At 45.6% G+C, this 27,913-nt stretch overlaps 1 protein-coding gene across 1 annotated transcript; it reads left to right on the top strand.

The window, feature by feature from the left end:
* The first annotated feature begins 19,656 nt into the window (after positions 1-19,656).
* Positions 19,657-23,238, top strand: THBD (thrombomodulin). The gene has a single exon (XM_075564049.1). It carries the CDS (start codon positions 19,798-19,800, stop codon positions 21,511-21,513), a length of 1,716 nt encoding a protein of 571 aa, XP_075420164.1. The 5' UTR covers positions 19,657-19,797; the 3' UTR covers positions 21,514-23,238.
* The last annotated feature ends 4,675 nt before the right edge of the window (positions 23,239-27,913 follow it).

Here is a 27,913-nt window from a genome sequence, read left to right as displayed (position 1 = left end):
AGAAAGCCCAGGAGTAAAATCATCAGCATATAGACAACTGATCTTCTACAAGGGTCCAAAAAACGTCAAGTGGGAAGCAGATGCCCTCTTTAATAAGTGGTGCTGGAAACAATGGATATCCACATGTAGAAAGTTGAAACAAGATGTCTACCTCACCCCATGCACAAGAATACACTCAAGATGGATCACAGATCTAGAAGTCAAACCCCAAACCATCAGGACCATTAAGGAGGGAATCGGGACTAATCTCAGAGCACTGGCCCAGGGAGCACATAGGCTCACTGCAACAGGGAAGGGGACACACACAGGTGATCTGGAAATCGACAAATGGGATCTAATAAGAATAAAACACCTGTGCACCTCGAAAGACTTTGCCAAGAGGGTGACAAGGCAACCCACAGACTGGGAGAAGATTTTTAGTAATGACACGTCAGACAAAGGGCTCATTACTAAAATCTACAACACCATCATGACCTGCAAAAAGAGGAAAACAGTTAACCCCCTAAGGAAGTGGGCAAAAGAAATGAGAAGAACTTTCACTAGAGAGGAGATCAATATGGCCAATAAATATATGAGAAAGTGCTCGAAGTCCCTTGCCATAAGAGAAATGCAAATCAAAACAACCATGAGATACCACCTAACACCCCTGAGGCTAGCCCAGATCAGTAAATCAGAGAGCAACAAGTGTTGGAGGGGCTGTGGTGAAATAGGAACCCTCCTCCACTGCTGGTGGTCGTGCAGATTTGTACAGACACTGTGGAAAGCAATCTGGCGATACCTAAAGAAAATGGAAATTGATCTACCTTACGACCCAGCCATCCCTCTACTGGGCATATACCCGGTTGAAGCAGCAAATAAAACACGACCAGTCATATGCGCTCCAATGTTTATTGCGGCACAATTCACAATAGCAAAGACTTGGAAACAGCCTAAGTTTCCATCGATAGACGAGTGGATTAGCAAACTTTGGCACATACACACAATGGAGTATTATGCAGCACTAAAAAGCACCGATGAGCACATGAAACACGTTATTTCATGGGAAGAGCTGGAAGGAATTATGTTAAGCGAGGTAAGCCAGACCCAAAGGGACAGGTACAACATGAGTCCCCTGAGGTAAGTACAATCAGCATGACAGAAATGGGGCATTAATCCACCCAAGGGGAGGGTATGGTTTATATCTCCACAGGGAAAGTGGGACCAGACTTCAACCCAGTGTCGCAAGGTGTGAATGCAATATCCCGGCGTGGAGGAGGGAACCGGTGGAGAGGACTGGGAGGCTGGCCCCAGCACCATAAATTAAGTGGATTCCTGCCCCTCCCCCGAAAAGAATTTGTTCCAAAGGACGACATTGACTCTGCAGCTTTGGGAGATGGACATATTTGATCAGAGCACACGGGAGCAGATGAAGGGGCAGGAGGAGAGAGTGGAGCACAGCCTGGCCCATAAGGCCGTGATGATGATGTTCCTGAGTAGAGCAGCCAGTCCACAGAGAGAACAACATGGCTGGCCCTACTATGAGACATGATGCCCCTCAGTGACTAAGGGCGATACAGGGGACAGCACCGGAGACACAGTGTGGGAATTGCACCTGACCTGATCCCACCACACCGAGGCAAATCACTGGGGGAGTGCAGCGGAACAGCAAGGGAATGGAGTGGCAAGGTCCCCAGGGAATGCTGAAAGTGGACTTTGGGGCCAGGGCGTGGTGCCCCAACAGACAGGACTGGAAAACGCTCCTAAGGGCCAGCAAAGATCCCTGAACTAACTACAAGCTTTTCTCTTGTGAACTGTTTTGTTCTGTTCTTTTTCAGTGGTTTGTTTTGGTTGTTTTGTTGTCTGGTTGTATACTGTTGCTTTGTGTTCCTCTGTCTAGTTTTCGTGCATGTTAGTGACTCCACAGGTCTGTCTGAATAGGACAGGCTGGATGAACTATCTGGATGAAAAACAACGGGACCGACAGTTCTGGGGGGACATGGGGTGGGGGGGTAGGGGGGGTAAGGAAGTGGTGTTAACAAACCCAGGGACAAGGGAAAAACATGGGACCCCAAATGGTAGAGAAGGGGGAGTGGCAGGCCTGGTGGGAAATGATCAAGGGTAAGGTTGCTTAGAGAAGAGGTATACTCTAGCCCAGGTGGCGATGAAGCATGGTAGTAGGGCAGGAGGAAGGTCAAGGGAGATGGAGGAAAGAGCTAGGAGTCAAAGGGCATTCATGGAGGTCTAGACAAAGACATGTACATGCAAATATATATAGGAGGTTGGGGAAATAGATCTTTGTGTCTATATTTATAGGTCAAGTATTAAGGTGGCGGAAGGACCTTGGGCCTCTACTCAAACACTCCCTCTATGCATGAATACCTTCTTTTATTAAATTGGAACTCTATGATGCTCACTCTCCCGACACAACAGCTGGAGCCAAAATGGGTGAACAAGTAAATGTGGTGAAGAAAGCTGATGGTGCCCGGCTATCAAAAGAGATAGTGACTGGGGTCTTAAAGGCTTGAAGATAAACAAGCGGCCATCTAGCTCAGAAGCAACAAAGTCCACATGGAAGAACACACCAGCCTGTGTGATCGAGTGGTCCCAAAGGGATCAGTTACCAGGCATCAAAGAACAAAAAATCATATCATTGACTGCACACCTCCATGATAGGATCGCTGAAGACAAATGGGTGCACAAGCAAATGTGGTGAAGAAAGCTGATGGTGCCCGGCTATCAAAAGAGATAGTGTCTGGGGTCTTAAAGGCTTGAAGGTGAACAAGCGGCCATCTAGCTCAGAAGCAAATAAGCCCACATGGAAGAAGCACACCGGCCAGTGTGATCATGAGGTGCCCAAGGGACCAGATATAAGGCATCATGCAAAAAAAAAAAGATATAAGTGTGTGTATGTGTATATATGTGTATATGTATATATGTATGTGTATATATATATTATATTAAATGAAGGGGGAAGTGCAGAGTGGAGACCCAAGGCCCAAGTGTCGGCCAATGGAGATCCCCTCATAGAGGGGCTTAGGAGAGGAGATGGGTTAATTAGGGTGTGAGGTAGTATCGATGAAGAACACAGCTTTCCCCCAGATCCTGGATGCTTCCTCCCCCCAACTACCATGATCCGAATTCTACCTTGCAGGGCTGGATAGGACAGAGGCTGTACACTGGTACATATGAGGGTTGGAGGTACAGGGAATCCAGGGTGGATGATACCTTCAGGACCAAGGGTGTGACGGACGATGCTGGGAGAGTGGAGGGTGAGTGGGTTGGAAAGGGGGAACTGATTACAAGGATCCACATGTGACCTCTTCCCTGGGAGAGGGACAGCAGAGAAGGGGGGAAGGGAGACCCCGGGTAGGGCAAGATATGACAAAATAACGGTGTATAAATTACCAAGGGCATATGAGGGAGGGGGCAAAGGGGAGGGAGGGGGGGAAAAAAAAGAGGACCTGATGCAAGGGGCTTAAGTGGAGAGCAAATCCCTTGAGAATGATTGGGGCAGGGAATGTATGGATGTGCTTTATACAATTGATGTATGTATATGTATGGATTGTGGTAAGAGTTGTTTGAGTCCCTAATAAAATGTAAAAGAAGAAAAGAGAAAAAAAATGATTAGGGCAAAGACTGTACAGATGTGCTTTATACAATTGATGTATGTATATGTATGAACTGTGAAAAGAATTGTATCAGCCCCAATAAAATGTTAAAAAAAAAAAATTTTATTTAGACACTCCTTGGAGGAAGATGATATGCTGAACGTGTCTGTGTTAGTCTGGGTACATTAGAGAAATAAATGCACAGAAACCAAATGTATAACAGTTTTATATAAAGGGTAAGTGCACATCAAGAAAACATCCGAACCCAGTGCTGCCTAAGTCCACAATTCTAACATTAACCCATATGACTGACACCAATCTACAAAGTCCTCCTCCATCTCACAAAACACACGCAATGATGCTGACTGCAAGAGGAAAGCCGAGTCAGTGAATGTGTAAGCACCTCAGCATTGGCAGGGGTCTACACACGGCTGCACCAGCACCCAGGGCTGCATCAGGGTAGATCCATGCAGCTTCTCCTCGGGGATGTCTTGCAGGATGTGAGCCTTGCCAGCTGAAGCCAGGGACTGGCTAAGGCAGCTTCACCCTGGTCTGACCTTCAGAAAGCAAGAGACCAGAGAACTTGAAAGGCGAGGCTCACCAAGCTATTTATCGCTCCACCCTTCAATTAACCCCACATGCGTTTATCGGCCAGGTTGGCACAATAACTATAACTCTATCAGTGGCCTTCCTTTTTTATTTATTTTTTAATTCTAGGTCATAGCACATTTCATTATAGTCTTTGGCTTTGTCTTGAAAGAACCCAAGGTAAAAAATTCTAGCCCCAAGTTGTAGTCTTGAATGATTCTATGGGTACAATATTGAATGATGCAGGAAGCATCAAGAGAAGATGGAAAGAACACACAGGTTCCCTGTACTCATAAGAACTAGTCGACATTCCACTATTTTAGGAGGTAGCATATGAGCAGGAACCAATGGTGTTGAAGGAAGGCATTAGCCAAAACTAAGGCTCCAGGAACTGATGGAATACCAATGAAGTGTTTCAGCAAGCTGAGAAAGCACTGAAAGCAGTCCTTTATCTATGCCAGGAAATTTGGAAGACGGCAAGTTGGCCAACTGATTGGAAGAGATCCACATTTGTGCCATTCCAAAGAATGTTGTTGACCCAACAGAATACTCAAACTATAGAATAGTATCATTGATATCACACACGTGAAATTTTGCTGAAGATCATTCAACAATGGTTGCAGTAACACATTGACACTGAACTGTTAGAAGTTCAGGCTGGATTCAGAAGAAGACATGGAACAAGGGCTATCATTGCTGATGTCAGATGGATATTGCCTCAAAGCAGATAATACCAGGAAGGTGTTTACTTTTGTTTCATTGACTATTCAAAGGCAGTTGATTGTGTGTACCATAATAAACTGTAGATAATTTTTAGCTCAGAAGCAACAAGGCCCACATGGAAGAAGCACACCAGCCTGTGCGATCACGAGGTGTCAAAGGGATCAGGGATAGGGCATCATCAAAAAAAATCTTACCATAGTGAATGAAGGGGGAAGTGCAGAGTGAAGACCCAAAGCCTATTTGTCGGCCACTGGAGATCCCCTCACAGGGGGTCTAGGGAAGGAGATGAGTCAGTCAGGGTGCAATGTAGCACCGATGAAGAATACAGCTTTCCTCCAGTTCCTAAATGCTTCCTCCCCTCCCACTACCATGATCCGAATTCTACCTCGCAAGTCTGGATAGAGCAGAGGTTGTACACTGCTGCAGACAGGAGCTGGAGGCACAGGGAATCCAGGGTGGATGATACCTTCAGAACCAAGGGTGTGGGGGGTGATACTGGGAGGGTAGAGGGTCAGTGGGTTGGAAAGAGGGAACCGATTACAAGGATCTACATGTGACCTCCTCCCTGGGGGATGGACAACAGAAAAGGGGGTGAAGGGAGACGCCGGATAGGGCAAGATATGACAAAATAATAATCTATAAATTATCAAGGACTCATGAGGGAAGGGGGAGCGGGCAAAAAAGAGGACTTGATGCAAAGGGCTTAAGTGGAGAGCAAATGCTTTGAAAATGATTAGGGCAAAGAATGTAAAGATGTATTTTATAAATTGCTGTATGTGTATGTATGGATTGTGATAAGAGTTGTATGAGTCCCTAATAAAATGTTTTTTAAAAAAAGAATCACTAGATTAAAAAAAATACCAGGTTTAAAAAAAAAAGAGGAAATCCAGAACCCATCATTGTGTTCATGCGGAACTTGTGCGAGGATCAAGAGACAGTTATCAACAGAACAAGGGGATCCTGCATGGTTTAAGATCAGGACAGGTGTCCAGCAGGGTTGTGTCTTCTCACTATACTTGTTATACTGAGCAAATCATCAGAGAAACTAGATTATATGAAGAAGGATGTAGTATTAGGATTGAAGGAAGGCTAATTAACAACTGAAAAGGAGGAGGAATTGAAGCACTTGCTAATGAAGATCAAGGAGTGTAGCCTTGTAATTAGTATGAATTGTAATCAGCATGGATTACAACTCAAAAGAAGACCCAAATCCTCACAACTGGACCAATATGTAACATCATGATAAATGGAGAAAAAGGTTGAATTTGTTGAGAATTTTATCTTTCTTAGGTCCATCATCAATGCTCATGGATGCAGCAGTCAAGAGATCAAAAGATGTATTGCATAAACCGGCCAGTAGATTGCAAAAAGAAGTAAATGCTGAGTTATTCAGCCAGAAGGTGCAAAGTATTATAAATACTTTAGAAAATTTTAAGCAATTCAACTCCATTAATAAAAATGGTATTTCTTTGTAGGCCCTTCCGAACAGCCTTCTGTACAAGTGTGTATGCAAGTTAGGAACACTGCTGGCTGCAGAACAGGAATTTTTAATTACATCAGTTTGCCACTAATGTTTAAAAAAAATTGTAGATTTATTGTGGCCATTAAAAAAATGCCACAAAAGCACAGTGAAAACATAGGCATGTCGTAAACTTAGGGGGGAAAGTATTTAAAATAAAATTTTGGAGGAAAAAGCAAAAAAAAAAAAAAGATGTATTGCATTAGGTAAATCTGCACAAGATCTCTTTTTTTAGGGGGATGGGTTGCTGTAAGCTATTTATTTATTTATTAGATAATTTTATTGTTGGCTTGTACAACTCTTATGACAATCCATACATACATCCATTGTGTCAAGCACATTTGTACATCTGTTGCCATCATCATTCTCAAAACATTTGCTTTCTACTTGAGCCCATGGTATCAGCTCCTGAGTTTTCCCCTCTCCCCACCACCCCTCCCTTATGAACTCTTGATAATTTATAAATTGTTATTATTTTGACATGTCTTACACTGTCTGACGTCTCCCTTCACCCACTTTTCTGCTGTCCATCCTCCAGGGAGGAGGTTATATGTAGATCCTTGTAATCGGTTCTCCCTTTCTACCCCACCTTCCCTCCACCCTCCTGGTATCGCCACTCTCACCATTGGTCCTGAAGGGATCATCTGTCCTGGAATCCCATGTTTCTAGTTCCTATCTGTACAAGTGTGCATCCTCTGGTAAGGTAGAATTGAGATCATGATAGTGGGTTGGCGGGGGTCAGGGAAGGAAGCATTTAAGGACTAGAGGAAAGTTTCATCGTTGCTACACTGCACTCTGATTGGCTCGTCTCCTCCCTGCGACCCTTCTGTAAGGGGGTGTCCAGTTATCTACAGATGGGCTTTGGGTTTCCACTCCACACTCCCCCTCATTCACAATGATATGAGTTTTTGTTCTTTGATGCGTGATACCTGATCCCTTCGATACCTCATAATCACACAGGTTGGTGTGCTTCTTCTATGTGGGCGTTATTGCTTCTGAGCTAGATGGCCACTTGTTTACCTGCAAGCCTTTAAGACCCCAGATGCTATATCTTTTGATAGCTGGGCACCATCAGCTTTCTTCACCATGCTTGCTTATCCACACATTTGTCTTTAGCAATCATGTCAGGAAGGTGAGCACACAATGATATGATATTTTGTTCTTTGATGCTGAATACTTGATCCCATTGACACCTCATGATATCACAGGCTGGTGTGCTTCTTCCATGTGGGCTTTGTTGCTTCTGAGCTTGACGGCCGCTTGTTTATCTTCAAGCCTTTAAGACCCCAGATGCTATGTCTTTTGATAGCTGGGCACCATCAGCTTTCTTCACCACATTTTCTTATGCATACATTTGTCTTCAGTGATTGTGTTGGGAAGGTGAGCATCATGGAATGTCAATTTAATAGAACAAAGTGTTCTTGCATTGAGGGAGTACTTGAGTGAAGACTTAATGTCCATCTTCTATCTTAATACTAAACCTATACGCACATAGATCTATTTTCCCATCATCATATACAAATATATTTACATATGTACATGCTTGTACTTAGACCTCTATAAATGTCCTTTGCCTCCTAGTTCTTTCCTCTAATTCCTTTTACTTTCCTTTTGTCCCACTATCATGCTCAGCCTTCATTTGTGTTTCAGTAATTCCTCTCGGTTACATTGCCCTTGATCAATCCCTACCTGGCCCCTTACACCCTCTTTGCCACTGATTTTGGATCATTTGTTGTTCCCTTTTTCCTGGGTTTGTTAACACCACTTCTTTTCCCCCACTCTCCACTCTCCCATGTCCCCTTGAAACTGTTGGTCACATTGTTTTCTCCTCTGGATTGTTTATCCAGTCTATCTTATCTAGATAGACCTGCAGGAGATCTCTTTAGAGTATTGAAGAGAAAGGGTTTTACTTTGAGGACTAAGGTGTGACTGACCCAAGTCAAGGTACTCTCTGTCCATTGTCTCACATGCATGTAAAATATGGACATTAATAGGGAAGACTGAAGAAGAATCAACGCACTAAATTGTAGTGCTGGAGAAGGTTAATGAAAGTACCATGGACTACAAAAATGACAAACTGATAGATGTTGGAAGAAGAAAGACTCCTGAGAGACAAGGATGGCAAAACTTGGTTTTACACACTTTGGCCATATTGTCAGGAGAGACCAGTCCCTGGAGAAGAACATCATGTTTGGTAAAGTGGAAGGGTAGTGAAAAAGTGGGAGACCTTCCACAAGATGGATTGACCCAGTGACTACGTTGATGGGCTCTGGCATAGGAACTATTGTGAGTATGGCACAGGACCATGGAGTGTTTCATTCTGTTGTACACAGGGTCACTATGGGCCAGAGGTAACTCAGTAGCACCTAACAACAACAGGAGGAAGGAGGCCTTTGACCTAAATGGCCAGCTTCATTATTTCCCACCCCATGCATGCCCACCAAGCACTTTTCAGGGCTCCTCTGGTATAAGGGATTCTCAAAAACTGCCCTGGGAGCAGCAAGGGGCCCTGTGAAATGCATCCCAAGACACTGTCATGGATCCCATACATGTCCTGTCCAAATCTCCTTCACTCCTTTGCCGAGTCTCCATAGCAATTCAAAATATGTGTCAGAATATGTACTTCTGATCATCAAATCTATCTTTTTGCCTTTAAAAAAGTTGCTCTAACCCCGGCTAGACAGGAGCATATCCACTGGTACAGAAGGAGCGCTTGACACATGGAGTACAGGACAGATAGACCCGTCAGGAACAGCAATGGGAGTACTGATACCAGAGGGCAGGAGAAAAGTGGGGGGAGAAGGGGCAACTGATTGCAATTATTGACATATAAGACTCCCCCTAGAAAAAGTGGGGGGACAGAAAAGTGGGTCAAGGGGGATAGTGGTTGGTGTAAGATATGAAAATAATAATAATTTATAATGTATCAAGGGTTCAGGAGGGTGGGAATGTGGCGGAAGGAGGGAAAAATAGGAGCTAATATCAAGGACTCAAATAGAGAGAAAATGTTTAGAAAATGATGATGGCAACATATGTAAAAATGTGCTTGATACAATAGATGTATGATTGTTATAAAAGCTGCAAGAGCCCCCAATAAAATGATTTTTTTAAGTTTCTCTAAGGTTGGCAAGATTTAGACTTTTTAACTTCTTCACCCAAAATGAGTTGCCAGGAATTGACTGTGACTCATCATAGGTCCCTGTGCATCAGCTGTTTGATAGCATTGCCAGTGACTGATATGAGAAGTAGATTGCTAGACTTTCCTCTCTTTTTAATTGGCAATTTTTTTAATTTTTCCATTTTCCAATTTATTTTCAATATTAATATAATTTCTTGAAGAAAAAGTATATTCAGTCTAAAATTTTACATCTAAAATTGAAATCATAATTATGAGATAAACAACTCTACTCCATTCCTAAGATTATTTGAAAAATTACATGTGCTCCTAATAATTCACATTCTTATATTTCAAAAAGTAAGAAATTATTGAAACAGATGCTGAAATCTCTAAGTAGATGACACTTTGAAGGTATAATGTAATTTTTTTAAAAAAATCATTTTACTGGGGGCTCATACAACTCTTATCAGAATCCATACATATATCAATTGTATAAAGCACATTTGCACATTCATTGCTCTCATCATTCTCAAAACATTTGCTCTCCACTTAAGCCCCTGGCATCAGCTCCTCATTTTTACACCTCCCTCCCTGCTACCCCCTCCCTCATGAACCCTTGATCATTTATAAATTATTATTTTGTCATATCTTGCACGTTCAACATCTCCCTTCGCCCACTTTTCTGTTGTCCATCCCCCAGGGAGGAGGTTATATGTAGATCCTTGCAATCATTTCCCCCATTCCAACACACCCTCCATCCACCCTCCCAGTATCACCACTCTCACCACTGGTCCTGAAGGGATCATCCGTCCTAGATTCCCTGTGTTTCCAGTTCCTATTTATACCTGCGTACATCCTCTGGTCTAACCAGATTTTCAAGGTAGAATTGGGATCATGATAGTGGGTGGGTAGGAAGCATTTAGGAACTAGAGGAAAGTTGTATGTTTCATTATTGCTACCCTGCACCCTGACTGGCTGACCTCCACCCCCAGCCCCCACCTTGACCCTTCTGTAAGGGGATGTACAGTTGCCTACAGATGGACTTTGGGTCTCCACCCCTCACTCTCCCTCATTCACATTCACAATGATATGATTTTTTGTTCTGATGATGCCTGATACCTGATCCCTTCGACACCTTGTGATCGCACAGGATGGTGTGCTTCTTCCATATGGGCTTTGTTTACCTTCGAGCCTTTAAGACCCCAGATGCCATATCTTTTGATAGCTGGGCACCATAAGCTTTCTTTGCCACAGTTGCTCGTATCAAGGAAGTGAGCATAGACTTTCCTTTTGAGGTGATACTAAACCTAGAGCCAGTGAATGTGTGCAGTGGACTTCCTGCCTGTATTGTACTGCTGATAGTGTCCACCGCCCTCAACATCCTGGCCACAGCAGCCCAAAAGTGGAAGGATTGTGGTTGACGTCAGTGTCCACAGCTGCAGAGACCCAGGCATGCTCAGAACGTTAGGAGTGTGCATTCCGTTCCAGGGCCTTTCATTTCTCTCATGTTTTCACAACGTAAGTTTCCGCATCTTTTGAATTGTGTGGGTGACACCATGAAAGATTAAAGCTGTCCAGTCAGTGTTATGAGAAGGCATCCTTCTACATCACCCTGGCTCATTCATCATCATTTTCTCAGCAGTGACTTCTCAGTTATTCAACTCATTGGAGAAACCGAGCAGATCACTGTTGTCTGGCTGCACAGAGCTGCGGCTCCTTGTTGGCCAGAGCAGCCGGTGACTATTTCTGAGTCAGCATGCTTTCCCCATGGAGCACGGGCTGAAGGGCTGTGTCGAAAGAGATGGCTCTGGAGAGGATAAAGTGCTCTGTTCTTTCAGAGTCAAGGGCAAAGGACTCTGGCACTAAACACTAGTGGCTTAGGGTCAAGCACAGCTTATCCTTTAACAAAATACAGTTGGAAATTTTACCTGAATTGTCAATAACCATGGCCACCCTCACTTCACATGCATTTCAAAACACACCGAGAGACATGCATACCCACCATACAAATACACACACACACGCAAATGCCCATACATAGACACCTGCACACACACACACACACACGCAAATGCCCATACATAGACACCTGCACACACACACACACACACAAATGCCCATACATAGACACCTGCACACACACACACACGCAAATGCCCATACATAGACACCTGCACACACACACACACGCAAATGCCCATACATAGACACCTGCACACACACACACACACACACACACACACACACACACACACACACACCGTTCTAGCATCCTTCTATTTTGTACTGAGAAATCTTTAGCCAGAGTTTCCTGATTTATAAAACAGGATCCAGACTTCATCAATACTCTTCTTGTGAATATACTGTGTTTGGAGAGGAGTTTTCAAGTTACATAAAATGCATAAAGCTTTAAAAAAGCCTCCTTTCTCTTCTACACAGTTTGATTACTAATATCTTGTGTTGTATAGTACATATATTACAATTAAATAATCAATCTTGTTTTTCCTTTCCCCTTCCTTTCTACAATCCTCCTTCATAGTGCCACCAGGTAATTTCTTATAAAGGCTAAAAGGCAAAGGACATTGATTATATTTTGCCTATGGGGTCCCTGGGTGGCACAGTTAAGCCCATGTCTACTAGCTGAACAGCTAGTGTCCCAAACACTCAGGGGCACCTCAGAAGGCAGGCTTAGCAGGCTGCTTCTGCCATGTCACACCCGTCAACACCCTATGGAAAAGTTCCACTCTGCACGTGTGGAGTCACCACGAATCGAAATGAATTTGCAGAACCCCAACACCAGGTCCCCTGATTCTGCGTGAGTAGCAGAGAACAGAAAACCTAGATATCATTTTACAATAACCACTGTCCTAGAGCCTATAAAAGAAAACAAATCTTTCAAAAACAAGTCTTTTCAACTAGTCTCTTATATAAAGAGAAACAAAAACAGCCTCCAAAGAGCCTCATATCTTTCTCATGCCCATGATTCTGACTCTCTTCTGGAAATAAACATTTGGGTGATGAAAATGGTTGATGGGCTTGGCTGCTAAGCAAAAGGTGGTCAGTTCAAGTCCTCTCGGAAGTACCTTGGAAAAAAGACTTATGAAAACTCCTCAATAGAAAACTCTAGGTATCTCAGTACTACTCGGACACAGTCTCGTTTCAACCAACTCCATGTGGTCTGGAAATTTTAAAAGTTGATCGTTTTGGAATCCTGGGCTCAACCAATTTATTAGCTCTATATAATGAGCCCTGGCAGTGCAATGACTGCTAGCTACAAGGTCAGCAGTTCAGGCCCACTAGTCACTCCTCAGGAGAAAACTAAAGCCTCATAGCCTTGGGTACTCAAAGGGACAGTTCTACATGAGCCTGTAGGATCTCTGTGAGTCTAATTCACTAGAAGGCAGTGCGATTGCTTGTTTGTTTCCTTGTAGGTATTTCTCTGAAATGGAAATGGAATTACATCTTTTGTATCTTATTGATAAATCTCAGATACAAAATAAATACTGTCATCCTTCTTGGCTCAGAATTTGTAGCTTACTTTGAAAAGGGACTGTTTTTGGTTTTGCATTTATTTATTGGTGAAAATACACATGTCAAAGCATATACCATTTCAACAAAGTCCACATGCAAAATTCAGTGACACTGTTTACCCTTTTCAACTTGCATGAGTATCCTTGCTATATATTTCCAACTTATCCCAGCCTGTTAATAAACCCGGTGTCCACTCAGCTGGAACCTAACCTTTCGTTATGAGATGGTCAATTTTATCCCACATAGATAAATCCTGGAGAGAGATGCATGCTCAAGTCAGACTTTCTTTACTAAATAAGCTAAACTTTTGTTTGGTTCATAGTGAACTCCCAGGAGAAAGTTTTGATTCAAGGTTTAAAGTTTAAAGATTATCTCAAGGCAATAATTTCTCATGTTTATCCAGTCCCAATGGCTTTAGTGATGAACCAACACATCTTGATATAGCGATTAAGTGAAGTTCATAGTTTACATTAGAGTTCACCCTTTGTGCCGCACAGTGTATAAACTCCTGACCATTGCGTGAATTCCAACTCATAGCAACACTAAAGGAGAGAGGAAAAATGCCCCGTGGTGTTTCCCGGGCTATGCCCTTCATATAAGTAGATTGCGCAATCTTTGTCCAGAAGAGCCGCTGATGGGTTCAAAAAGCTGAACTCTTTGTGTGTGTGTGTGCTTATCACTGTACATCAGGGCTTCACAAGGTCATTTCATTTGTCCTTGCTTTCCCCATCACATTCTCTCCATACCCACTAGCTCATCACATTTTTTTTTGGTGGTGGGGGGGGGAAGCTTAGCAAGGAAATGATTGAAAATACAGAGATGAAAGAGAAAGATCCTGAGACTCTCCAAGATGACCAGCAGCCCCAGGATTCAGAACTGAGAGGCGGCACTTCACTGTGCATGTCCACGCGGTGCTTTCTTCTTACTCTCCAGAGGATCGGTGATGTGATTTGCACTCGTTTTGCACATTGTTGTACCTGAATAAATTGTACTTGCTGGGTTTTTATTTCAAGGTTGTTACCATTGACTTAGAGGTTGGTCTTCCTTTGTGGTTGAAATTGGTCTGTAGGATTAGTTAGGTGGTGTTAAAGACATAAATGGAAGGATAGAATGGAGGGAAGGAGTGAGAGAGAAAGCGATGGCGAGGGAAAGGGATGGAAGGGATGTAATGTAGGGGAGCATACACGAGAACGGGAGAAGTGAGAAAAGGAAAGGAGAAAAGCAATAAAATATATTGCTTGCAAGTCAATCATTGTGCGTCTGTGGGACAGGACAGAATTTTCCCTTAGGGTGTCCAAGATTTCAAATCCTTGTTGACACAGACAGCTTCATCTTCCTCCTGCACAGTAACCAGTGAGCTTGAATCGCTGACCTTGCAGTTAGCAGCAGTTCAGTGCGTAACCCTAGACCACCCTGTGCCTCCTTGGAGAAAAGGAGAGCAGGGGGGAATAAGAGGGATTCCAACCCGCCCTCCCCTGCCCTCCCCGTGCTGTGGCAGGGCCTTTTGAACATTCCCATCTCTCAAATGTTAGCCTGAGATAACTCAGGCACTTATGTCACTGCACAATTCAGTTTCCCGGACCAAAGTTGGAAAAACCAAAAATCAAACACTCAAACTCACTGCCACTGAGTCGATTCTGACGCAAGCTGGAGAAAGGCGGAGCTATTTGTGCTGACTTTGAGGATATCCGTGTCTAATATTCTTGTCACCTTTCCCTGACGCGCACTATTTATGTTCATGGCTGTCCACATTCCACAGAATCTTTGTGGAAAGCCTTAAGCTCGGCTCCTGACCTCTAGTCTACTGGACTCCTTCTGTATTCAAATACCATACAAAAATTATGAAATCCATGAAATGGAAGGTAATAATTCCCCCCAAGACTGAGTCATATGTTAAATTTTAATTTCACTCTGAAGACCATAACTATCCGCCTGAAGAATACACCTGCTTCTTATCGCCGTGAGTGTCCTGGGTACAGTCATACCCATCAACCAATCACCTGCTCAGTCATACCAGGCTTGTTCAAATCCTCCAGGTCCTTAGAGACCCTCTTGCCCTGATCTCCCATTTCGTTTGATGTGTCAGCTTCTCCTGGCCTTCATCAATTTTCACATCTATGTAAAATCATACGTAAAAGCACATTACATAAAAGCATGCTTCCTTTATTAAAATGAAATAAAACTCTGAATCTTATGCTGTTTTTTGTCCAATTATTAAAGCTTCTCTATCAGTCTCATTTTCGGTTGCATTGGAGGAATGAATACTAACTTCTTTTTGTGTTTGTTTATGTTCAGCCTCCTGTGTCTCATATTACTTTTATCTTTTGACAGAAACCGGGAGAGGTGAGGGGTAGAGGAATCAGGAAAACATGGAGGGCATAACAGGATGTTGTTGTGGTCTCAGTTCTTGATATTGGCTGGGCAACATGTATATATTTCTTTAAAACATGAAAATAATAATTTAAAAATCCCTCCAGATTCTGTATCCCTCAAGCATAAATAGTGGTTTGAGTGGCTTTTAAAAAAAAGACAAAAAGTAAAATTGAAATGGATATGGAGTCTGTAGTGACAAGTGAGTTAATTTCAAATAAAAAGAAAAAAGTTCTTTTTTAATACTCATTTTTCTGGATCTAAGATTCTTAGTTGGCATTTTTTTTCTTTCAGAGTTTTGTATATGTCATTCAATTGCTTTCTTACCTGCATGATTTCTGTTGAAAAGTCAGAATTTGTTCAGGGATTTATTCTTATTGTTTTCCCTTTGTGGGTAACTTGTTTTGCCCTTGCTGCTCTCAGAATTCTTTCCTCATTTTTGATATTGGAAAGTTTGACTGTAGTATGTTGTGGTGATTCTCTGTGGGGACCACTTCTGTTTGGGGTTCTTTCAGTTTCTTGAGTGGTTATTTCCTCTTGTGATCATGTTAGGAACGTTTTCTTCCAGCAGTTCTTAAGACTATTTTCTCTGTTTTTCTCTTTTCTCTTCTTGTTCTGAAATGTCTATCAGGGTATATTATCTCTTGGTCATTTACCACATAATTCTTAGACTTTCTTCAGGTTTTTTTTGCTCTTTTTTGTTTTTAATGGTTTATTCTCATAGATTGGAATTGAGAGCTTTATCTTCAAGATCACTAACTTCACCTTCACTTGCTTCAATTTTATTGCTACATTCTCCCCCAATGTGTTATCTAGCTCTAATACTTTAGTATTACTCTTATGAATTTCTCTTTGGCTTTCTTGTGTGATTTCCAAATTTTCACTTATTCTAGCAGAGTGCTCTTGTATATTGCTTCCCTGGGGTCTTCTATTTTTTCTGCAGTTCTCTCAATCTTTTTTCCGGATCCATTGGAAGCATCTGGCCATCATTCTGCTGCGGCCCCTCACCAGTAACTGCCAGTGCTCTTTCTTCCAGAGAGCTCCCTCGACTCTGTCCTACCCCATTTTGCATTCTCGCGCACAGTAAGATTGTCCATGGACTCTGAGACATAACGTTGTTTTTATGTTTGTTTCTGCTTGTTGATCAGATGGTATTGGTGTGAGTAGTGGCCTTTGACCACTAGTTGAGGCTGTTGAAGTTTCCGTGGTCGTCTTGAAATTCTTAAAACTTTCTGAACAAGGGGCTCCTGCATTTTCATTTATGCTTGGCGCCACGGCTCACGTTCCCTTTCATATTTCATTCACCTAGGGAATTTTCTACCCTCCTGTATATATTTCAACAGGATACCAAGGCGTTCTCAGTCTGAAAGGCCAACCTCCAGGGCTGGCTATACCCTAGAAAGCTCTGCTGAAGCCCCAGCTGTGTACTGGAGCCTTAACCCTGATTCAGGCCACAGCAGCTCTGCCAGGTAGCCGGCTGTTGTCAACTTAAATTTAGTGTACTCTCTTTCGTTCCCTTTCTAGATAGTCAGGGGTAAAAGGGGTGCTAGGCACACCCATTCCCAGAAGCATCATCAGTCACCAGCGTTCATGTGCTCTTCTCTGGTTCCTGGCCCTAGAGTTGAAACAGTGCTAGGGACATTTGGGAGTTTGATGAGTTCCAGAACTATGGAGATTGTAGGTAGGGACCAGGTGTCCTCCACGACCTCTTTCGAACTCTCTGCACTCATCCCTTTAGGGAGTTCCAGTCAGTATTGGAACACTGGGTCTTTGAGGGGCCAGGAGGCAGACTCAGTTTCCTGGGAGATACTCCTGAGCCTTGTGTCCTACCCCTAGGCCGTTCTCTACATTTTCTTTCTTTTTCAACCTGTGATCCCTCTTATTTTTTAATCATTTTATTGGGGGCTCGTACAACGCTTCTCACAATCCATCCATCCATCCATCCATCCATCTATCCATTGTGTCAAGCACATTTGTACATTTGTTGCCATCATCACTCTCAAAACATTTGCTTTCTACTTGAGCCCTTAGTATTAGCTCCTCATTTTTCCCTTCCCTCCCCGCTCCCCGCTCTTGATAATTTATAAATTATTATTAGTTTGTCATATCTTACACTGCCCTCTTTTACACTGTCTCTCTTCACCCAAGTCCTCTACATTTTCACTCAGAAGCTCAGGGATTATTTTTGTTTGTTTAAGGTTCAACAGCGCCACCTACTGGCTCTTTCTGGTGGGGGCACTACCGCCCAAGTGCATGTTGTTAATACCCCTTATTGCCTTTGAGTGGATTTCTATTCAGAGGGACCCTATGGCATAGAGTAGAACTGCTTGATAGGGATTCCAAGACCTTCTTGATGGAAGCAGACGGCCACCTATTCCTGTGTTGACCTGTGGGGGAAATACACGGCTTTGTACTCCTGCACAAAGTTGCAGTCTAGGAAACCAACCAAAACTAGCACTGGGAAACTAACCCAAACTCAGCCATTTCTCAGCGGAAGAAAAGACCTGGCAATTTGCTCCTAAAGATTATAGTTTGGGAAACCCTGTTGGTCTATTCTGCTCTGTCTTCTAGGGTTGCTATGGGTGAAATCTACTCCACCCTCTGCAGTCTTTGAAAACAAACTTTCGCCTCACTGCCATCCAGTTGATTCTGACTCATGGCCACTCTGCTCGCCAGAGCAGAACTACCGTGGGTCTCTGAGATTGTGATTCATGGGAGTTGAAAGCCTCCTCTTTCTCACTTGGAGCAGCTGGTGGTTCCAACTGCTGACATTGTGGCAGGTAGCCCAACAGGGAATCCGCTCCACTACCAGCCAGAGAATGCAAACTGCCATATTCCCATTTCCTCCCCCTAGCGCTTCCCATGGTTGCTCCATACGGTCTCTCAAAAATGCAAAATAAACCAAGCTACTCATAGCAACTCTGTATGGACTGCCTCCTTCCCACCCTCTGCTAGCAAGCGGCATACATAGGCACAGCTGTTACTAATCCAATGTATTGACCTATTGGACAGTTCCTTAACAGGTCTGCCTAGAGCCCCCTGCCAGCCTTCAGTGCCCACCTGCAGAGGCAGTGAGGCTGTGAAATGACCTGCAGTTCCATGAAACTGCAGGCACCAGATAAAGGTCATCTAAAGCACTTGGCACATGAAGCTCCCTCACCTCCACCCCGCCCCCCCATGCTGGGCTGCTCAGGAGTTGCCAGCCAGGCTTCTACAAAACCAAACAAACCGAACTCATTGCTACTCAGTCAATTCCGACTCACAGTGACCCTATAGGACAGGATAGAACTGGTTCTGGGGTTTCCAAGACTATGACTGCTCACAGGAGTAGAAAACCATATGTTTAGATTCGAACTGCTGACCTTGCGGTTAACAACCCAATACTACTGAAAGGATGACTTAAGCTCAGAGATCCATCAGCGCTCTGCAACCTTCTCACCCTGTGAGAAATGGAGGGGGTGGGGGTGGGGTGGATTGGCAGCTTTGCCCACCTGGGAAGTCTTGTCCTCCCCCCAACCCTATCCTCTTAGACACTTGTCGCTCCCCTCCCACCCCCAATGGGGCCTGTCAAGCTCTCCCCTGTCTCTAGGTCCAGGGATAGTGACAGCTCTCTCCTCTTCTGATGCCCTCTTTGAGAAAGTCCAAATACCAGGGACCCATACCCAAAGCTCGGCACTTCCCAGGCACTCCTCAATGTCCTAAAGGTACCAGTCCCACAGTCCCACCCCTCTCCTGCTAAAACGTCCCGGACCTCCGGAGCCCGCCCCTCCTCCCAGAGCGCTGCAAGCTGTGTGACTTCCTAGGAATCGCTGGTGACGTCACCTTGGAGAAGTAAAAGCGTGAGGTTGGGGAGGGGGCGGGGGAATACCTGGAGATTGGGAGCCGGCGTTGTGGGTAAACTATGAAGAGGGCGCTCTTTGGGGGCTGTGCAAGCTTGGCTTAAGCTTCCCTCTCCGGGTTACTAGAGCCTTCGCCCTGCTCCGCGCCCGCGCCCCAGACCCAGGCGGGGCCTGCAAAACTCTGCCAAGTTTACTCATCCAAGGGAGGTCCTTCCCGGCGGGAAAGCCTGGTTCGGGAGAGCCCAGTAATCCGAGACCGCTGCCCGGCCCTTCCCATCGGCATTTCCTTCCTTTTTCCCAAAAGTCCCGGGAGGGAGAGAGGGAGGGAGGGAGGGAGGGAGGAGGGAGTGTTCAGCGTTTATAAGCACAGCGCCGCTGGAGGCCTGTCAGAGGCTGCTGGGCAGCGCTGCACTGGGCAACCCGAGCAGTTCCCGAGGTGGACCTCAAGGCGCCCTGAGCACCCCCGCCCTGGCTGAGCCAGCCTGCTCTCGGCCCCCTCGCTCTCCCCGGCGCCTGGCCAGCATGCTAAGCGTCTTGCTCCTCGGCGTGTTGGCTCCCGCCAGCCTGGGGCTCCCTCCGACTTCTGGGCCGCTCCCCCGGGGCAGCCAATGTGTGGACTCGGACTGCTTCGCTCTCTTCCCCGGCCCGGCGACCTTCCAGGAGGCCAGCGAGGCCTGTGAGCACCGGCAGGGGCACCTGATGACCGTGCGCTCCTCGGTGGCCGCCGATGTCATCTCGCTGCTGCTGAGCCACGACCCCCAGCGCCTCTGGATTGGCCTGCAGCTGCCGCCGGGCTGCCGGGACCCGCGGGACCTGGGGCCCCTGCGGGGCTTTCAGTGGGTGACCGGCGACAATCGCACCAGCTACAGCAGGTGGGCCGGCCCGGACGAGGCGGGGACGCCGGTCTGCGGCCCGCAGTGCGTGGCCGTGTCGGCGGCCGGGGCCTCGGCGGCCGGAGAGCCCGTGTGGGGGGCGCTCCCGTGCACGGCCCAGGCGGAGGGCTTCCTCTGCGAGTTCCACTTCGCAGCCTCCTGCAAGCCCCTGGCCCTGGACGCCGGGCCCGCGGCGGTGGCGGCGGCGGCCGTCTCGGACGCGTACAGCACCCCGTTCGGGGCCCGCGGCACGGACTTCCAGGCCCTGCCGGTGGGCAGCTTGGCCTCGGTGGCCGCCCTGGGCTTGGAGCTGGCGTGCGCCGCGCCGGGGCCAGGATCCCAGGAGGCACGCTGGAGCCGGGCGGCGCCCGGAGCCTGGGACTGCCGCGTGGAGAACGGGGGCTGCGAGCACGCCTGCAACCGCAGCTCGCCGTCCCCCACTTGCCTGTGCCCGGCCGACGCCGTCCTGCAGGCGGACGGGCGCTCGTGCGTCCCCCGCGGAGCCCACACGTGCGACAGCCTGTGCGAGCACTTCTGCGTCCCGAACCCCGACGCCCCCGGAGCCTACACGTGCATGTGTGAGACGGGCTACGTGCTGGCGGCCGACCAGCACAGCTGCAAGGATCTGGATGACTGTCTGCTGGTGCCCAGCCCGTGCCCCCAGCTCTGTGTTAACACGGAGGGTGGCTTTGAATGCCACTGCTACCCCGACTACGAGCTGGTGGATGGCGAGTGCGTGGAGGCCGTGGACCCGTGCTTCGGCGCCAAGTGCGAGTACCAGTGCGAGCCCCTGAACCAGACCAATTACCTCTGCATCTGCGCCGAGGGCTTCGCGCCCGACCCCCACGAGCCGCACAGGTGCCGCTTGTTCTGCAACCAGACCACGTGCCCCGCCGACTGCGACCCCAACGCCCCGCAGGTCTGTGAGTGCCCGGAGGGCTACATCCTGGACGAGGGCTCCCTGTGCGCAGACTTGGACGAGTGCGCCAACGGCGACTGCCCAGACGAGTGCAATTGCTCTAACCTCCCCGGAAGCTACAAGTGCGACTGCGGGCCCGACTGGACCCCGCCCGGCCGGGAGGACCAGGGCACCTTCCCATTCAATGACAGCGAAGACGGCTCCGGGGAGCCTCCGGCCAGCCCGGAGCCCAGCGCCTCTCCGGCTTCGGGGCGGGCGCATTCGGGAGTGCTCATCGGCATCTCGGTCGGCAGCCTGGCCCTGGTGGTGGCGCTCTTGGCGCTCCTTTGCCACGTGCACAAGAAGCAAGGGCCCCTGCGGGGGGAGCTGGAGTACAAGGCTGGGAGTCCTGGCAAGGAAGTCGTGTTGCAGCAAGTGCGCACAGAACCAGCCCCTCAGAAACTCTAAGAGTGTGGCACGGAACTCACTTGGGGCAAGAGTGGGGATGGCTCAGACAGCCCCTCCCTTGGGCCCTCACAATTGAAGAGCCCCGCCAGCCCTCCGAAAGTGGGTCCGCCATCACGACGGGTGGGAAAGCCCAAGACAGCCCGAGACTTCCTCGGTGCTCTCCAAAGACAGCTGGGCAGAGGGGATGATTTACTCGGAAGGCTCAGACAGCAGACTGCCTCTACTTGGTGGCTTTAGGTCCGGGAGTCCACAGCCTTTTCAGGAGGCCCATGGCCAGTGGTATAATGAGTGTAATAGGTGTGTAGGTGACAATCAAAATATTTATTTTTTTATGTATTTAGAATTTTCCCCTTTGATTTCCTCCCCAACTGTCTGTCTGAAATAACCAGGTTATATCACACTTTCACTTTTTATGGGGCAGTGAAACTATCCAGCTGACTCTTGGGCGCTACTTCTGACATTTAGGAAGCCACGCCTCATTCCCCAACATTTCTCAGGGACAGGCTGCCACCACGCCTGAGTCATCCTACAAGTGTCTGAACTCGACTTTTGACCGACTTGTGAAACATTAACACGCACGCACTCACGCGCGCACACACGCACACCCAACTTGTTGGGTCTTTGCTATTCACCAGATTTGCTCATTTATTTCAGGCGTTTGGAGCAATATGAGTATTAACAAAGGTTAAGGTGTCATTAGCTTTGGTTCAATTAATATTTTTGGAATGAAGTCATAGACATGAACCCTAAGGATATTTTTAATGAACGGTGTGCCAAGATTTTCTTTATTGATGTTTGTGTTGTTTTGATTTGGACTGAAAATATTCACTGTTGCGACTCTTAAGCACTTTTCTTCTCCGTTAGTATTTGTTATTCTGAACAGGGTTAGAAATGTCCCCACGGCTGCACTAGACTGAGAGCAGTCCCTCCAAGAGGGAGTGGAGGGGAATTTGGAGCTACATGATTCATTCCCTTTTCAACTTTCACTGCTCCTCTGCCACTCCTAGACCCAACTGCGAAAAGCAGACCAGCTCTACTGGTTAGGTGAGATCCAGACACTTGGGAATGGAACCTGAAGGATGCTCTGTTAGGGGCCCCCTTGATTCGTTGGAGGCCCATGAGCGTTCCCTCAACATTTAGAGGGGCCGTCCATTTAGAGGGGCGACTCCATTTACTAAGAATGCTATCCCTGGACAAGAAAAGTAAGTGGGTTTTCCCTGATAGTTGGTTCACATGCAGAGAACTTCAGACTCACTCCGCAGCTCTTCCCAGACCTGCCCCCACCCTCCCCACCTCTGCACAACAGGAGAATCTGTACTTTAACAGAGCTGCGGGGGTTGCCAGCTCAACAAGGTTTGAAAAATGCTCCAGACAGCTTCTATATTTCTGTCATGTATTAAATGTGGGTCAGGATAAATAGCAAGTCAAGCATACTTTACTCTAAAGAAACTGAGGAATTTCCAATTTTCAGCTTTGATTTCTGCTCTGGACTTTGATACAAAGGGCGGAGAAGAGCTTGTGGTTCAATTAAGCTAGAACAATGAAGTACTTCAATGTATGGGGAAAAAAGCATCATACAATGTATCTTTTGCAAGGTTTTCCTCTACATATGTGTAAACTCAGCACATTTGTACATAGCTATTTATTTATTGGCAATAAATCAGGACACAGGTAAAACCCTTGCTTATGATTTTACATAAAGAAAATAAAATATATTAAATTGTGCTAATGGTTTATGTGAGTATTTACCACCTCGCCTTTCTTATCACCTAAGCGTCACATTTTATGTCATCAACTGGTCACAGGGACAGTACAGATGCCCATGAGATGCACTGACGTCATCATCTCCCCACTAGACTATTTGTCATCAGGTTACAGCACCATCTCTGACTTTCCAAGTTCTTCCAGATGAGGTGTTTCTACTTTAAAATAATTTCTTTGTATCTATGTGTGCATGAGGATTAGTTTCTCCTTCTATAACCATAACTCCTTTGTATAAAAGGTCTTGTGTCTACACCTCTTAAAGTGCATGTTAGAATTATTTGCAGGACAATGAAAGACATTCCATTGGGAGCACTTAAAGAATCCCAGCTCTGGGTGTGATCTGCTCCTAGAGAGGTCGGTTCTTTCCGATACCAAGATCTCATCCAGGTGATTCTCACCTCCATGTCTTATCAATACTCAGATAGCTGGGAGTCTCTTTTCCTGGAGTAGTTAAAGCTGGCAAAACAGCTTCACAGGGGAAACATTGGAAGGAAATCAAGCCCAACTATTCAGATGTTTTATACATCTTAATACTGTTTACTTTCTTAATCCAAATATGAACAGTTACTATTATGAACACACAGCTGAAGATTTCAATACCCAAGTCAGATGAGGTTGACGGTTTTATTTTGTTGGGGAAAAGGAGTTGGGGGAGGACGTTGGGTGCTATAGGCATATCAACTCAGTTAAAGAATTTGGGGGGCTAGTAGAAAACCTAATAAGCACAAACCAATTCGTGGGGGCAAAATCTCCACTACCATCAAATCGATTCTGACTCATAGTGACCCTATAGGACAGAGTAATACCCTTTGGGTTTTCAAGATTGTAACTCTTCAGAAGAATGAAAAGCCTCATATTTTTCCCACACAGCAGTTTGTGGATATGAACTGCTGATCTTGTGGTTAGTGGGCCAGGATACAGCACTCTTGCAACTAGGGCTTCTTAGGAGCACTTTGGTGTAGATAAAACATTGCTTTGGCAGTCTAGAAGAGTGAGTCATAACTTCAAAGTTTGCCCTCACTACTCAACCTTCCATTCTTCAAGAGAGTTGGCTGCCAACACCACCTCCCCACCCCCCAAATCCTGTAGCTATCAAGTGGATTCTGACTCACAGTGACCCTAGAGGGCAGAGACCAACAGCTCCCTAGGGCTTCAGGGTTGTGCACCTTTACAGAAGGAGCCAGCCTCATTTTTCTTCCGAGGTTCTGTTGGTGGGTTTGATTCTTCCATTATGTGACCAGAGTTGCCAAGTTGCAAAAGTAAAGGTTGTTTATTATAAGATTTCTTCTTTTATAAGATAATCATCTTAACTAGGAGACAAAGGACATTACAGAAGTCTAAATACAGGCATCTATATTTATATAGCTGAGAAGCAACAAAGCCCACATGGAAGAAGCACACAAGCCTGTGTGATCACGAGGTGTCGATAGGATCAGGTATCAGGCATCAAAGAACAAAAAAATCATATCAATGAGAATGAGGGGGAGGGGAGAATGGAGGCACAAAGCCCATCTCTAGGCAACTGGACATCCCTTTACAGAAAGGTTGCAGGGAGGAGACAAGCCAATCAGGGTGCAGTATAGCAACGATGAAACATACAACTTTCCTCTAGCTCTTTAATGCGTCCCCTCTCCTTCTATCATGATCCCAACTCTCCCTTACAAATCCGGCTAGACTACAGGATATACACTGGTACAGATAAGAGGTGGAAACATAGGGAATCCAGGAGAGATAAACCCCTCAGGACTAATAAATGAGAGTAGTGACATCAGGAGGGTACAGGGAAGGTGGAGGAGAAAGGGAGAACTGATCACAATGATCTCTATATAACCCCCTCCCTGGGGGAGAGGCAACAGAAAAGTGGGTGAAGGGAGACAATGGACAATGTAAGACATGAAAAAATAATAATAATTTGTAAATTATCAAGGGTATGTGAGAGAGGTAGGGAGAGTGGGGGAGAGAGGGGGAAAATGAGGAGCTGATAGCAAGGGCTCAAGTAGAAAGCAAACGTTTTGAGAATGATGATGACAGCAAATGTGCTTGACACAATGGGTGGATGTATGGATTGTGATAAGGGTATGAGCCCCCAATAAAGTGATTTTTTTAAATGAAAAAAACAAAAAGATAGTTATCTTATTGAAGGAACATGGGAAGGTCAAAATGCTGTGAGTCGTGGGTTTGGAAGACAAAAGCTCATAGTGTATGGTGGGGGTGGAGCTTCCCTGGCTCCTCCCTGCCTGTCACATGAGAGGTCCTTTTTCTTGGATGGTCTGATCTCTGAACGTAAGCACCTCAACACAGCTAAGTAAGCACATCTCTTCTTTGGAAAAAGACCAAATAAACACGCCGACTAGCCATCACCCTGTCTCTAGTATTTACAATCTGGAAAGACTTTATTTTAAAATAGAGTGTGGTGACCAACCTGTAGGGTCTCCGCTTGATATTCCTGTTGTTGAAATTCTAAATAGGAGAGCGTACCACAGGGTTTGGGCATGGTCCATATTTGTTGATATGTTCCATGTATGACAGTATGACAAGGGAGAAGGTGAAGGTGATATTATCAGATAATTGAGAATTCTTTTTTTAAGTCCAATGGAGTTTTTCTTTCTTTTTTTATTCCATGCTCCAATCTAGACTGAGCAGTCCCTGGGAAGGAAGGATGGCATGTTTGTGTGCTTCTTTTATGAGAATGATGTTACATAAGACTTAAGAGTTTCAAAGAGTTTTGGGGAAAAGGAGCTTCCTGTTCTAAGGACAGCCCACTGCCCTGGAGTTGATTTGAACTCACAGCCCCCCAGAAGGCCAGGAAGAACTGCTCCATAGGGGTGTCCAGCCTGGAAATGTTACAGCAGCAGCCTACTACATAATTCTCACAACAGAAGCACACACTACATGCTTGTATATACTTCGTGATATACATTAAAAACAGGCATGACTTTAGGTGAACTGTGACTGAAGAGGACATGGTTTCTTGCAGGGGAATCAAGCTGGTGACATGAATCTGGAGACGCCTAGGAGGAGTGGAGCCTTTGGGGTCTTCATTGACTGAGGGCGCATGACTCAGAGAAAGAGAAACAGCTGACAAAATCTTCTAATAATTGGAATTTGGAGTGAGTGAAGTATGAATTGAGGAAAACTGGAAGTGATCAAAAATGAAATGGAATGCATTAGTGAGCTGAAATGGTCTGGTATTGGTTCAGAAAATCATATGATTTACTATGCTGGAAATACCACAATCCAGAGGAATGGTGTAGCATTCATCATCAAAAAGGAACTTGCTGAATTCATCAAGAATTATAATGCCATTTTTGATGGGATCATATCTATCCAATTTAAGGAAATCCAATCAATATGACTATTATTCAAATTTATGTAACAACCACACAAGCTAGTGATGAAGAAATTTAAAAATTCTTACAAGAACTTGAATTGCATGTCTGTTGAGATAAGATAGATGGGATAAATAATTTAGAGATGAAAAGAATAGGACCAATGATTTTGGGGGGACATGGGAGAAGGGGGAGGTGGGAGAAAGGAAGGGGGGTGGGTGGGAACCAACCCAGGGACAAGGGAACAGGTGAACTAAAATCAATGAAAAGAAGGGTATAGGATGCCTAGTGGGGCTTAATCAAGGGCAATGTAGCAGTGAGGAATTAGTAAACCCGAATGAAGGCCAAACATGATGGTGGGACAAAAGGAAAGTAAAAGGAAATACAGGAAAGAATCAGGAAGCAAAGGACATTTATAGAGGTCTAGATATAGGCATGCACATATGTAAAATATATATATAAAGAGAGGTGAATAGAACTATGTACTCATATTTATATATTAAGAATTAAGGTTGTAGCTGGACATTGGGCTCAACTCAGGTACTCCTTCAACACAAGAACACTTGTTCTAACAATCTGGCATTCTGTGATGCTCACCTCCCTGACACGGTCACTGAAGACAAAAAGGGTGCATATGCAAATATGGTGTGGAAAGCTGATGGTGTCTGGCTCTCAAAAGATATTGCATCTGGGGTCTCAAAGGCTTGAAGATAAATAAGTGACCATCTAGTTGAGAAGCAAAAAAGTCCACATGAAGGAAGCACACTAGCCTGTGTGATCATGAGGTGTCGATGGGATCAATTATCAGGCATCTAAGACCCAGAATAAAATCATACCCAATGTGCATGTTGGGGAATGGGGGGCATGGAGTGGAGACTCAATGCCCATCTGTAGGCAATTGGACATCCCCTCACAGCGGGGTCACAGGGAAGAGATCAGCCAGTCAGGGTGTAGTATAGCACCTATGAAACACACAGCTTTCCTCTAGTTCTTTCGTGATTCCTTCCCCCCACTATCATGACCTCAATTCTACCTTACAAATTAGATTAGGCTAGCACCCGCATACTGCTATAGATAAAAGGCTGCAACACAGGGAGTCCAGGTAGATATTAGAAGATGGTGCAGGGAGAAAAGGGGAATTGATCACAAAGATCAATCTATAACTCCCTCCCAGGAGGATGAATAATGGAAAAGTGGGTGAGGGGCAATGGAGGACAATGTAAGATATAAAACTAATAATCTATAATTTATCAAGGGTTCATGAGGAAGGGTGGGTGAGGGAGGGAGTGGGAAGAAATGGGGAACTG

Source organism: Tenrec ecaudatus, chromosome 12 (genome assembly GCF_050624435.1).
Source record: "Tenrec ecaudatus isolate mTenEca1 chromosome 12, mTenEca1.hap1, whole genome shotgun sequence".
Taxonomy (NCBI): Eukaryota; Metazoa; Chordata; class Mammalia; order Afrosoricida; family Tenrecidae; genus Tenrec; species Tenrec ecaudatus.
This window is presented reverse-complemented; position numbering and strand designations above follow the sequence as displayed.

Coding starts and splice junctions, on each gene's coding strand:
- THBD (XM_075564049.1), top strand. CDS start 19,798: ATGCTAAGCGTCTTGCTCCTCGGCGTGTTGGCTCCCGCCAGCCTGGGG.